The sequence below is a fragment of the Anguilla anguilla genome, chromosome 6, assembly GCF_013347855.1.
Source record: "Anguilla anguilla isolate fAngAng1 chromosome 6, fAngAng1.pri, whole genome shotgun sequence".
NCBI lineage: Eukaryota > Metazoa > Chordata > Actinopteri > Anguilliformes > Anguillidae > Anguilla > Anguilla anguilla.
In genome coordinates, this window is record NC_049206.1 from 16,024,509 (window position 1) to 16,037,846 (window position 13,338).

Below are 13,338 nucleotides of genomic sequence, written 5' to 3' on the forward strand. Positions count from 1 at the left end.
CTCAAAAATAATTGTGGCTAACAAATGCATGGTCCTCTAATAGTTGACTGCAATATTTTGCTGATTTTCACACCATAAAAAGAAATTAGGGGAAAACTTAATTCAGATGTAAAGACCTTGTTCCAAAAAAGCAAATGTCTAAAGGCAAAGTTCTAAATGCATAGGCATCAGGCATATAGCCACATAAAACAGCAGCACCTATTCATTGGTACAATATGTAGCACTAATCCCACAAATTAATTTGTAAAGCTGTGTTTTCTCCTATCCACCGGAGGGGGCTATTGCAGTGTCAGAAGCTTTGTAGCACAAATTTAACTTATGGCCAAAATTGTCCTGCTGTGGCCAACATGCTGCATTTGTGCTGCTGAGCATTAGACAGCATGAAGGTGAAATTAAAGACATTTGCCTCTCTTGCCCAGTTTACTCGTGCAGGGTTATGATGCATTACATTAATGTGTGTATTTGGACCATGTTTTTATTCTTGTAAGGCTCTGTGCTCGCTTGATCTTGCATACTTTTATGATCGTTTGACTTGTGCATGTTAGTCAAGTCTTAGTTATGTCTGGTGTGTTTATGCTAAAAGACCAAATGGTTACACAGGTTTCAAATAGCCTTAGGAGGTTAAGCTTTCAGACACTTTTAGGACCACTTTATTTTAATACCGTTTAATACAGTTCCAATTGACCACTCAATAAAATGACATTAAATCCAAATTTGATTAATGAAATGTAGGCACTTTAATTTTGCACATTATGCAGTCACAAGAAGAACCTTCCATATTATAGTATACAGACTGGACAGATGTCCACTTGTTCACTTGGTGCTCATTGGAACCTGGAAAGCTCAAAATACATAAATATTTCCTGCCAAAACGCATGTTAAATTGGTATGACTTAACATAGAAAAATTGATGAAAAAATTCATTTCACATTTTCCAAAATGGTGACTATAAAATGAAGACATCGGAATATGAGCCATCATAATTATGAATTTGCCATCTTGTGACAGAATTTGTAACAAGTCAAGCACACGTATACAGTAAGGATCTTAAACTCAAATCCTAGAAGTCCACAGTTTGCTTCCTTTCCAGCACTTAAGTCATTGGCTATAGTCCACACACCTTGTTTCCAAAGCCTAAATTGGCAGGTGACTAAAATGAAACCACAAACACTGTCTCTCCAGGACTGGACTTTGTGATTCCCATAATTCAGAATAAAGAACAATACTCAATCGTCACAAAATGCTTGTGCAATGGAGTCACTTCTGAGGACAAAAATTCAAATAAAAAAAGTTGCTTTTGGACAAACAGCTTGGGAAAAAAAGAACAAACAAAATTTATAATACTTATGTTCTGATGGAGTAGTTCAAGAATATAACCACATTGTGACATGATTCGTATTTACTGACCTGTTTACCTTCTAGCAAACGATGCTTTAGTCTTCAGAATTAAAAAAATGCATTTTGTGTACAGTTATAATAAAAAAACAATTAAACAAAAATAAACTTGATAAATTCCTTTCCCATAAAATCCATGAAGTGGATTTCACATTACCTTCTCTCCTTTATCACGGATTTACAATGACCCGTTTTAACAAATGACCAGTCAACGAATACGTAGGAGGTCTTATTTCAATTTCAACTGCCAGCTGGCGTTCTCCCCCTTAAGGCATTTCTGTTGAAATAAAAAGGTAAACATTTGAAAATACACCCTCATTTCACCACATCTCCACAATATACATAAGAAAACACCCACATGGTTGTAAACTGTTAAAAGTGCATTCACTAGCTATGTTATTAGTCTTTTGTCAAATACAAACCACATTAGGTTACAAATACAAATGATACAAATCTTACTACATGTGGCTCCAGCATTTTAAAGCAATGGTGTCATAAAACGCCATTTTTTTGCTTTCTACCATATATTCCATACAATAGTGTAAACACTGAGGAATAAATATAAAAATTCTGGTTCTTTCTGAATAGATATCATTTTCCAATGCCTTTTAAATTGAACTCTACAGTCTATGAACACACACAGCCTCGCAGATTCCTTCTGACCGTTCTGCTATACTGTGCTCCATACAGATTTGTCACAAAGGTGTGTAACACTAAATTCATATTCTCATCCCAAACTGGACTTAAAAATCTGTCCAATGTGTTTTTTGCCACATTTTCACATCTGCATGTGACATAAGACATCCCTTTATTAAAAAAAAGAAAAAAAAGATAAACATTCAAACACAAATATAAACACTGCTAAAATATTTTTTAAATCTGAGCCATTTGACCGCATCTGACTGGTCCAAGAGCAGTCGTTTTCATGACTGGCTGAAATTATTGCAATGGTAAACAAAACCAGGAATGACAAAATACATTCCTTAACACTGATTAAAAAAAAAAAAAGAAACAAACAAAAAAAAAAAAAACTCCCCCCTCGCCACACACAGGTGTGAGGGCAAGACACTTTCCTGTTATTGTGGCTTCACACTCACTCCCCCCCCCCCCCCCCCCCCCCCAACAAACTTAGCAGTCTTTTGGTTTGGCTTGTCTTCAGCTCCTGGGCGTACAAAGCAATAAATAAAACCAGTTTTTGTGGAGCCAAACAATTGGGGGGGGGAGGGGGGAGGGACCCTTTACGTTACAGTCATACAGCTATCTTCCCTTTCAACTCCAGCTTGTTGTTGCTTTCGCTCTGCTTACTTGACTGTTCTTCTGTGAAGGTGATGTAGGAGTACACCAGGCTTCCAGCAATACTGTGGGGGAAGGGGAGGGGGACACACACAAAAACATTAACAGTTAACACAGTGATTGCTTGACAATTGTCAATAACATCAATCAAAGCATTGCAGATCAAAGACCATCTGCTCTAAATTACTGATCGGAGATGAGCAAACCGATCCACGATGCTGTGTTCAGGAGATTCAAGCAGAGAGGCAGTCGTTCTAAATCTGCCCCAAGCCTCATTTTAAGTCAGAGGTCACTGGGTTTATGGGGGTCGCAAGCTGCCCCTCCGTTCCCCCAGCGCTAATGATGGGTCTCGCAGAAGTCTGAAGCCCAGCTGTTGCAGGCCCAGCTCACGATGGCAAGCCCCGACTGGTTCCAGCCTCACTCACCGCAACTGCAACCGAAGCTGTACCTACAGCACTCTTCCAATAGCTACAAGCCCAGCTGCCCCACCAAAATCCAACCCTTATAGTCTCTGCATTGCACTATTGCATTAGGGCTATCAACACTGGCCAAAAATGATGTTCGAATATTCCATAAAAAAAAATAAAAACAAATAAATAACAACAAAACATTTAAGTTCAAATATATATTGCAATTTAAAATGTTTAATTACGTACCTGATATTTAAACCAATAAAGTTGGTCCAGGTGAATATGTAGTCCCCACCAAACACCATCCCAATATAGGTCACCAAAATGTTCTGGAGAAAAGATAATGGAAGGCAAAAAAAACTATAAAACACTGGGTGACAGTGAAAATTGCACACACATCTTCAGCCTACAACTGACGACAAAGGGGTGATGTCCCATCCGACCGGACTACCTTTGCACCATTCTTTAGGACAGCTCACCTTGATGCAGCCCACGATGGTTGTCGTCAATGCGGAGTTGTACTGCGTGCACAGCACTGTTGAGTACATCAGAATGAACCTGGCCGAAAGAGAGGAACACCATCAGGTCCTGCAGCGCTGCTTCAGCCACAGCCACAGGAGGAGACAGACAGACACAGGGGACCTCCATCCCTGCTGCTGTACCCAACAGGGAGGGACGTGGCACCAAACATTTTTAATATGATATAATACCCTCCAAAACGCCAAGGAATGGGTGCGTCACTGTCACAGTGTACTTTTCTTTACACGTACAAATAAAACCACTGAATGAAAAATACATCAAATCATCAGTAGCTTCACCTTAAAGACATCCAACAAGAAACATGTGGATACAACTAATTTATAGGCAAAAATGTCTAAATGAAAATTGAAATGGCACCCAAAACCCTATTTGAACCCTTATCCTTCATCCTTTCCAACGTCCCCAAGTCTCGACCCGTCTAGAACCCCCATCACCCCAACCAGAGTTTCCTTTGATGGAACATCATTAAAGCTCCTTGCCGTTGGCAAAGGGGGAATGACATCGTAAAATCAATGAAATATCTCTCTAACACAGTCCATTCTTAATCAGCAGTTGGGAGATATCTGGGATGCTCACCACACTCTTGAATACAGGACTGTAAATGAACCTAAAGAATTCAAAACGCACAAAGCATATCACTTACCCCATGACACACGACAGCACAAACTGGCTGGCGAAGAGCATGTCTGACCACCCCTCAAACTCCATAGCCTAGGACAAGACATCAACAGCAGCATTACAACAAAGGGCTGAAAAATGTGAAGATCCACATCTGTGTTCTAAGTTTTCGACCGAGAATCCAGCTTCGATGCCACAGAGCATTCCTACTCCAAAAACATTCTCATACAAGTGCCCTCCTTGGCTTCATGTTGAATGTGCATAATACTGAAATGATTAAGACAAGACATTGCCACAAAAATCCCACCCCACACCCAGAAATCCCTCTGTGTATAGATGTCTGGTATAGATTAAGTACTTTTCTGTATTAGTTTGTCAAACTGGGGATTGACAAAGCAGGTCCTGAGCTCCCCTCTGCAGAGACTAGGGGGGAAGGATGAGGGAGGGGAGGGGGAGAAAAAAAAAAAAAAAAAAAAAAAAAGTCCTAGCGCTTCTAAGATTCTCTGCCAATAAAAATACGCAAGTTGTGACTTTTGCAGCCTCTCACAAGCTTCCTTTCTTTCCAGCACACATTACAAATTTTCTAAATAAACAGTGTGGGAGGAACCGAAGAACAAAGTTCCTCACAGAACACCGCACTCGTGTGAAAAGGCCATTGATCAGGTTGTGACGGGGAAAGACATCCAATATTTATACATGTACCATCGTGTGAATCGTTTTTCCATAGATGATGCAATAGGATTCGAACTAAAGGAACCCTCTCAAGTTACATCAAGCTCTCCATCTGATAGGCCACATTGATATGGTACTACGTGTCACACCAAGAGCTTTGTCCCCATGACTGGCACTTCAGATAAAATTGGAAGAATCTAGCTGGACAGGGTTTGCGGCTTCTTGTGGCTCAGTCTCTGGAGAGCAACGCTATGAAGAAACGAAGTCTTCAAGGTAGACTTCACCAGTTTCAGTGGTGGGTATAATGGCCTCTTTGTGCTCTCTGCTCTCCTCCTGAGCATGCCCCGGCACGGCATGTCCTGCAGAACTGCCATGTGAATGAAGAAAGCAGACTGGGCTGCCAAAGGAATTCTCACTCCTCTCTTAGAGTCCAAGAAACACCCAAACTTTCAGTTGCCACTTCAGGAAAGGTATCACAGTAAAACACAAACACTGACCAGAAAAATACACTAGAAAACGTCTGGCGCTAAGTAACAAGTCTTTCAAAACATTACCTCGGTAAATGGCCGTGTCATTTAATAAGTATTTTATGAGAACAGGGCTTTACTTGAAAATATTACAATATATGCTGTTAATCTCCTTCATTATTCAATCTCCTTTTTGCAAATACTATTCATGTGAGAAACCCAAGATGACGGAAGAGCAAAGAAAAATCCAATAATAACATTCTAACTGGACCAATTTCCCTGGGGCTTCAGAAAACAAAATAAAATAAAGTTTAAGCGAGGCCGACTTGTGCACGAGAACTAAGCTGTTCTCAGCTTACATGGTAAGTATGACCTGGACGAAACAAGTGGATGTGTCACAGCCTGTTTTGACACAATTATATTAAGCTATTTGTTTTAAAAAATATTTTCAGAGTATAATTGCAGCTTCCTGCGCCAAGACAATATTTGCACGCTCATACCCACACAGCACACAGCCCCTTACCTTCTGTATGTCTCCGGTGAAATGGGCCAGCAGCAGCGTGGGGACAATCATAAACAGTGCATTGTAGTACAGCAGCCCGTACTTCCCGAGCTCCTGTGGAAGCAGACACACAGCGAGGGCAACTGAGGCAGGCAGTACAGAATACGGCGGGGGTCACGTGCCTTCCTAAAACCCCAGCATACCCTGCTCAGCCACCTGCGCAACGACGACCTTGCATTCGCCCCCCTCGTATTCGCAAGAGGCCGCACGGCTCACAGGAAAGCAGGGGTACACAAAACTGTCAAAAAAATTCAAACGCTCTGCTCTTGAGGAGATAAATTCACTCCGGTGAATTACCCCTGAGGGCTCGGAAGCAACTTCCTATCAATGAAGGGCCCTGATGACACGTGCTTTGCATCTGGCCCTAGGGCTCTCCCGCTTCAAAGCAGGAACAGGTTTATTGCCTGTGACGGGTCGCCTCGGGTGAATTCCCGTGCCAATCTGGCAGCGGCAAAGCACTGAAGTAACCTTGGACCTACAGCGAGCAAAAGGATGCATGTCACACGTTTATAACTCTGGTGAAACGCACTGCTCTACACACCACAGGGTTCCAGGGAACAGAAACTGGCGTCAACTTTTATATTCATTCATTCATTTTATATTTTATATTCATTATGAAAGAGAATCTTCAGATGTCGCAAGCATGTTCTAAGGAAGGCGAACCCAAAACGCATTACATGACAGTAGTTATAGTCATGATCGGACATTCAAGCATTGCAATGCCTAGGCTGTAACTCAAGTACAATTACAAGTGTCTGCTGCCTGCATCCTTTGTAAGAAGGGGTCTTCAAAGGCAGCAATGAAACTGAAAATACACTTCAAAGTGAAATGCATTTAGGATGACAATGAAGGCAGAACTCAGACTGATAAAAAGAATTTCCTTAAATTTTTCCACCAATCCCTTATCTAGATAGCCACTTTGCTACATTCAAACTAGAACCCAATTAATTTGACTTAAAGTAGCACAAAGTGAAGACATTACCCTAAGAGTTGAAGGACAGATTGTTACTCCTTCATAGCCAACTGCATGGTGAACCAGAGACAGCCCTAGTCTGACTTTCACAATCACCCTGCCATAACCATTTATCAAACTTCCTCAAGTATTTATCTTGCAATACTTCCTGCTAAGTATGTTGTGAAAATATTTTCTGACCGCAAACATTCGTACAAAAAATTGATATGATCTATGGTGACTATGGTATTCATGGACTATAGTTACACACATTTCAGCAGTCACCATATAAGACCCAGGCACTTTGGTCAATGACCATCACTACCATGATTTTAGCAGTGAAGACCAAACTAGCATCTGCTTTTTTTATTAAGATAACCAGCCAAACAGAAATTGGAAAAAACTGGAAGGTGGAAAGATCACAATTTACAAACCTGACCACTGTTTCAGATCAAATATACTGCAGTACACTAATCCTGTTCATCCTGAGGGGTTGTATCATTTCTTAAAACCACATATCACAGCATATTTTGAGCTTTAAAAAAAATGTAACACTTAGGATATGACCTACCAAAAATAAAACAGATTACATTCTGGCGATACCAAGTTGATGCATCAACACATAAAACAAGCAAATAGGAACCCGGGTGCATGTGAATGCACAAACATAGGGAACACAGTTGGCAAACGCCACTAGTAAAATGCACTAATGTTTTAGGCTTGTTTGCGGTCTTTGCTCGCACTCTTTTCAAACGCAGCATTCCTCCACTTACCTTGGAGTCCAATTTCTGCTTGACGTATGCCCCATTGGCAGCGGTCAGGACATCGTTGAGCAGAATGAACACATAGCCTTGTAAGTCAAAGGCTAAATCAGTGCTGTGAAAACAAATAATAAATCAAACTGACTATCCAGGTTCCTAGAGTATATATTTGTATTTAGGGGCACCAGTTTGTCTCCTCGCATTGTACTTCAGTACTCGTACTTTTCTCGATTGTACCTATTTTCTCTATATGAACTGTAGCACCTATATTTTCAATGCGGCAGAAACGCCACGCCAACTGATCAAGGCCTACCAGCCAATATGAGTTTGTCCATGACACACATTAATTATTGAAAAAACAGTCAATTATAAAATTATAAAAAATAAGTCTTTTTGACCGTGTACTCCTTTTGAAATTCATATTCTGACTGTGGTTTTACACACATGAAGCATTCATTTCAACCTTTTTGCATGTGTTCAACTGATTCCAAGAATCATGCCATTGCTTTCAATTTCATCATCTCAACTCAGATTTGAAATTAATTTCATCACTATATTTGTTGACTGTAACAAGCCAGACACAGCTGTGAAAAAATACTCAGTTGAAATGCTGAAATTCTTTCAGTTAGCAGCCAATATGCTGACAGACGGCTGAAGACCTCTTTACCTAGAAATAACAAACAGCAACAATGCTGTATAATATACATAGCTTCACACTTGTTACCAAAAGCCTGTTGTCCTAAGAGGACTCTGTAGTTCATATGATTAATCCTATGAAAAACTCAAACTTACCTGGCAGCCACAAAAGCTCCTAAAATCATTGCAAATACTGTCAGCTGGACAGGACGGGAGAATTTCTTTCTGAAAAACAAAAGGAAAGCAAATTCACAGGTATCAATTATCACATACTAACTCTGGACTTTCTTTGCACTTTTGTCAACTTGATCAAGGTGAAATAAAATTATTATTACTGTTATTAAGCCAGCATAACTACAACATTAGCACAAATTATACAGACAAAACCCTGTCCATAGAGCATTGGTGGAAATGACAAAACTAAAAGAATAACAGACGCCATACACCTATACAAATCATGTTAATTTTGTCCTACTTGAACAAGTACTGACACCTGTAATAACCATGACTAAGTATACCAAAACCAACCCAGTGTCAAAGGTACTAAAGAACAAGAGCAGCCACATTGGACATATATATTATTAAGATAGGTCTGATCTTGGATTGATCAAAAGTCTAAGGACTTCGGGTTGTGAGGTCACAGGCTAAATTTGTGCGTCTTCACAGCTTACTTCAACAGGATTCCCTCTGCCAGCATAGTGAAGAGTATGGAGAATCTCCTCAGGACTGTGAACATGGGCAAACTTGGGAGACAAGAAAGGGTTTCAGACACAATGAAAACATGCTGCATTACAAAATCACTCAGAATTCACCCCTCAGTGCACTGACAACTAAGCCTTATCATATTCATCTGACATTGCGCTACAAAGTTGGCATCAGCCTGCCCTGAGCTAACAAATCAGGCTCAATATATTCATCCTTCACTGGCTGGTATGCTGGTATTTAACCTTCAGATAAATACACAGTTAAAAACAGATAGAAATGACATTCCATAGTTCAGTGCCATATAATACAGATACACTCAAACAAGGAAATGCATACTTAAGCCGCTTTGTTCCAAACAATCCTGTAATTTGATTCCCCACATAAAGAAGAGGTAGTGGAAATGTCTGCAATGACAGGTAAAAAGGACAATATTGAGACATCTTCAAAAAAGCATGCTACTTCCATTCAGCTAAAATAATAGCCACCGATGATTGGCTCATTCATTTGATTACAAAAACAAACGTGTTAACCTCACATAACCACTATCACTGTCCGTTGATAAAACTTGATAAGTCTCTTCGGTTTCTCAGAAATTAGTACTTTAGATAGTATCAGAACATAGTCGAGTTTGTCTGGATTCTCATGCTGCACTTCCCTGTACCATACATTCTGCCAATGATAGAGCAGATTCCATGCAACAAAGCCGCCTTTTTATTCCTATAACGCCTGGTGGCATACATCCAATGCACCTTGGTTCGTTGTGGGAGAGCAGCCGGCATAACAGGGCATTTAATTCATCCTGAGAAAACTGAACCTTCTTTATTCCATATTCACCAGTGACATTGTACTGCTATCGATAAAAAGGAAGGAGTTTTATTAACAATACTAGTAAAAGTTCATTTCCGACGCCTTTGTAGAAAAACACGTCAAAAACCATTAGCAAAACTCAAGTGGACACAGGAAAAAGGACAGCCCCACAGATAATCTTATAAAATATATCAGAGAATGACGGGATTGACACGTTCACAAAGCGTTTCTAGGTCGGGGTCCTAGATCGGGTTCAAAAACACTTAAGAATAATTACAATTCAATAGATATAAGCCACAACTCACCTTGCGAGGTATGTTTTTATCAAAATCGGGAAAGTTTATCACCCTGAGCGCCTTTCCCACCCACAGAACGATGACTGTGGCCAGCATCTGCACAAAGAACATTGGACGTGTGTGAACAAGCAAGCCTTTGATTTCGGTGGTTTCAAATACGAAGAGCAAGATTCAGACTTACCTGACCGATTCCGACACATATTGACGATGGGAACCTGTGAACAAATACGCATCAGAATTATCGAACAAATACATCAAGGCCACAAACCTCAGTCGTGGTCTTTCACAAATTTGTTCAATAAAGCTACCAGGTTGCTACTGTACCAAATAATTTACCTAAAAGCCCGACTTGCTGTACACAACTAGCTAACGTTACCTCACGTGAAGTAACGTTACAGTGCTAATAAACCAACTTTGCTTTCGCATTCATCACGTAAACAACTTGTAGTTAGCTAGCGGACTCGTGTTGTTATGAGAGAAAAATATGATCTCAAATATTGGCATATCAAATCGGCATAGTCTGGCTTTAGCTAGACACATTCCAGTGCATCACAAAACAAAACTTGTATCCAGCCACACACATGTGTAGCGTTACTTTAAAAATCTCTAAATCACTTCAATCCAACCCGATATGTAATCCTACAAAAGCTATTTTACTTACAATTTTTTCCATATTAGGTAACATTTGCTATCCTTAACTTTTACTCAGCATTGTAAAGGCTCCCTAACTCGCTAGCAAGCTAACGGATAAGTGATCCACCCCCTTCTGCATGAGAGTCAACCGGAGTCATACTGACTGATGAAATGGCACGGACAATAACGGTGGCACAAGCCATCCAGTTCCAGCAAATAATATGCAGCGTTTCATGACAAAATTATAGCTATAGCTAGCGAGATCTGGAAATGTTGGTAACGGAACAACCTAAGTTTAGGTTTAATATTCTTCCGAGCACATGAACAAGTGCAATGTCGCCAACCCACCGTCCCCTAGCTAGCTAGCGAACATTACTTAATACAATGTGTCGAGTCCAGCCAACGGTTCAAAGTCCAACAATAACGGTCTGTCAGCACACAACAGCTAGCTACCTGTAGTTCGTCAGGACGCTTTTGTTCACAACAACGATTAGAAACGAACTAAGTCCATAAAATCCTGCTGCAAAAAGCTTTAAAAATACTGTCAGCGTTTCGGCCGCCATCCCAGTCCCTTCATCACTGTGTGTAGCGCTTTTATAATCAGCTTTTCCTTTAATTCGACCATGCTGACGTTTCTGAACTTCCGCCATACTTGCTAAATTTACGCAGGTAGTGACGCCATACACAAGGCTGGTCTCCTTCCGTGCCTCGGCCCGCCCCTTAGCGCAAAGCGATTGCCTTTGCCAGCCACCTTGTGGAGACACTCCGTACTGCCTTAAAGCCAATGTACTGAACGCTTAGCGAACAGAAACATTGGGGATGACATGGTTAAATACAATTCGCTTTCATATAGAATTAGCTATAGATTAGCTTTAATCCTTATATACAGCATCTTAGAAAAGTTAAAAATAAAGATAATGCGTCACATGGAAAGTAACCTAATCACAACACACTGAAATCAAAACTATTAGGTTCTACAAGTTTTAAATACACCGAAATACCTATAATTTCTCAACTTCATAATGATGTGCCACGTCGGCCCGAAAAAAATACATGCAGTACCTTATTTGGCGGCAGCAGGGAAAAAGGAATTGGTTGGACACGGATATTAAAGTAGGTGGATTACAACTGTAATTGAAATGTTAAAGGTGGGAAAGAGTAAATATGATTTAAAAATTCAAGGGGAAAAAATACTTAATTACTTCTAAAGTCTAACAGATTTTTCTAAAGTGATTCAAATATTAGTAATTACAAAATGAAAACATACATATCTGTTCGTGTGCGTGAAGCAGTTACGCACGACATTACTGTGCGCACCTCTGAATGTTACCAAAGATGAAATTTCACCATTAAACACCACTATCCGAAGCATCCATTCATTTTCAGTATTCCGCAGGTAAATCTATGCATAATACAGGGCCAATTACAGGCAGCCAAGTTCTAAAATTACTAGCGTAATTGAAGTAAAGGGCCTATATGGTCAGTTTTCATGGATTCTGTTCAAGGAATTTCAAAGCCCCACTATGCCAAATTCAAGCACCCATAAAATCTAGTTAGTCATATCAATGGTGTTGCTGACCAATAACATCACGTACAACTGGCCTGAATAGCCCTGAAAATTTAATGTCATCCCAGGATCAACCTCAATTTAAGCTGCCCCCCCCCCCCCAACCATTTTGAGAACAGATTCTAAACGAGGACCGGATTCTACAGACAAATTCTTTTCAAGATGATCACCAAAATCCCATGGAGAAAAACGAAGTATTTCAATGCACCAACCAGAATCTAATTATATTTCTCAAGGAACTTCGAAAACGTAGTATTTGATTGAAACCATACCCCGTTAATGTTTGACTCTTTTTGGATATTCCATCAAAAAGCAAGGCCTGAAAAAAAAAACTCATTCAAATTGGTTTCAGACACCAGGGTTGTGGATTTGAATCACAGGAGGGGAAACAGCCATGGTGCCCTCGTATTGAGAAAGGGGCGTAAAAACTATTTTTAAAAACGTACCAACAAAAATGGCTGCCGGTTTAGCTCATTTTGAACTCAGAACACAAGATGAGTGACACCTGAAAACACAAACCACACTGAATTTAGAATTTTGAAAACGAAAAGGAGTTTACATAGTGGAGAGAAAAAAAAAAAAAAAAAAAAAAAAAAAACATTCATGGCTGTCAAATGTAACCTGACACCAAATTAAACAGTATATTTAAATAAATAAAATCAAGTAAAGCAAAGTGCTCGCACCCTTTTTACAAGTCATTTTAACCAAATGAAGATTATTCATGAACTGTCAAACAAGACAAGTATTAACACCAATAGACACAAACCAGCCCCTTCACCTGTACCATTCTCATTCGAGCTGTAACCAAAACCAGTTTTGGTGGGTGAGGTTTAACTACTGAATTATAGATGAGACAAATCATCCAACAGTCAAAGTTCTTAATTTTAAAAGTAGTACTGGTCATCTCATGTATTACAGGAAGAGGAGGCAGAAAATGGGATAAAACCTACCATCGCCTCCCACCCTGACATTAAAGCATAGCATCCATACATTTCACAGCTAGTCAAATTACAAACCATTACTT

The 13,338-nt window shown here is 40.0% G+C and overlaps 1 protein-coding gene across 4 annotated transcripts; it reads right to left on the reverse strand.

Moving 5' to 3' along the window:
• Positions 1 to 713: 713 nt before the first annotated feature.
• LOC118230843 (UDP-N-acetylglucosamine/UDP-glucose/GDP-mannose transporter) lies at positions 714 to 13,139 on the reverse strand. 4 transcript variants are annotated; one of them, XM_035424230.1, is made up of 13 exons: positions 11,201 to 13,139; positions 10,296 to 10,329; positions 10,124 to 10,210; positions 9,348 to 9,415; positions 8,978 to 9,049; positions 8,463 to 8,531; positions 7,683 to 7,785; positions 5,919 to 6,011; positions 4,282 to 4,349; positions 3,578 to 3,656; positions 3,345 to 3,427; positions 2,701 to 2,753; positions 714 to 1,672 (listed from the first exon to the last, which is right to left on the reverse strand). In XM_035424230.1, exons 1-13 carry the CDS (start codon positions 11,395 to 11,397, stop codon positions 1,662 to 1,664), a joined length of 1,017 nt encoding a protein of 338 aa, XP_035280121.1. In that variant the 5' UTR covers positions 11,398 to 13,139; the 3' UTR covers positions 714 to 1,661. The 4 variants fall into 4 exon arrangements, with proteins under 4 accessions (XP_035280121.1, XP_035280123.1, XP_035280120.1 ...); XM_035424232.1 differs by having other exon boundaries at positions 714 to 2,753; positions 12,761 to 13,139; XM_035424229.1 differs by having other exon boundaries at positions 714 to 2,753.
• Between the last annotated feature and the right edge of the window lie 199 nt (positions 13,140 to 13,338).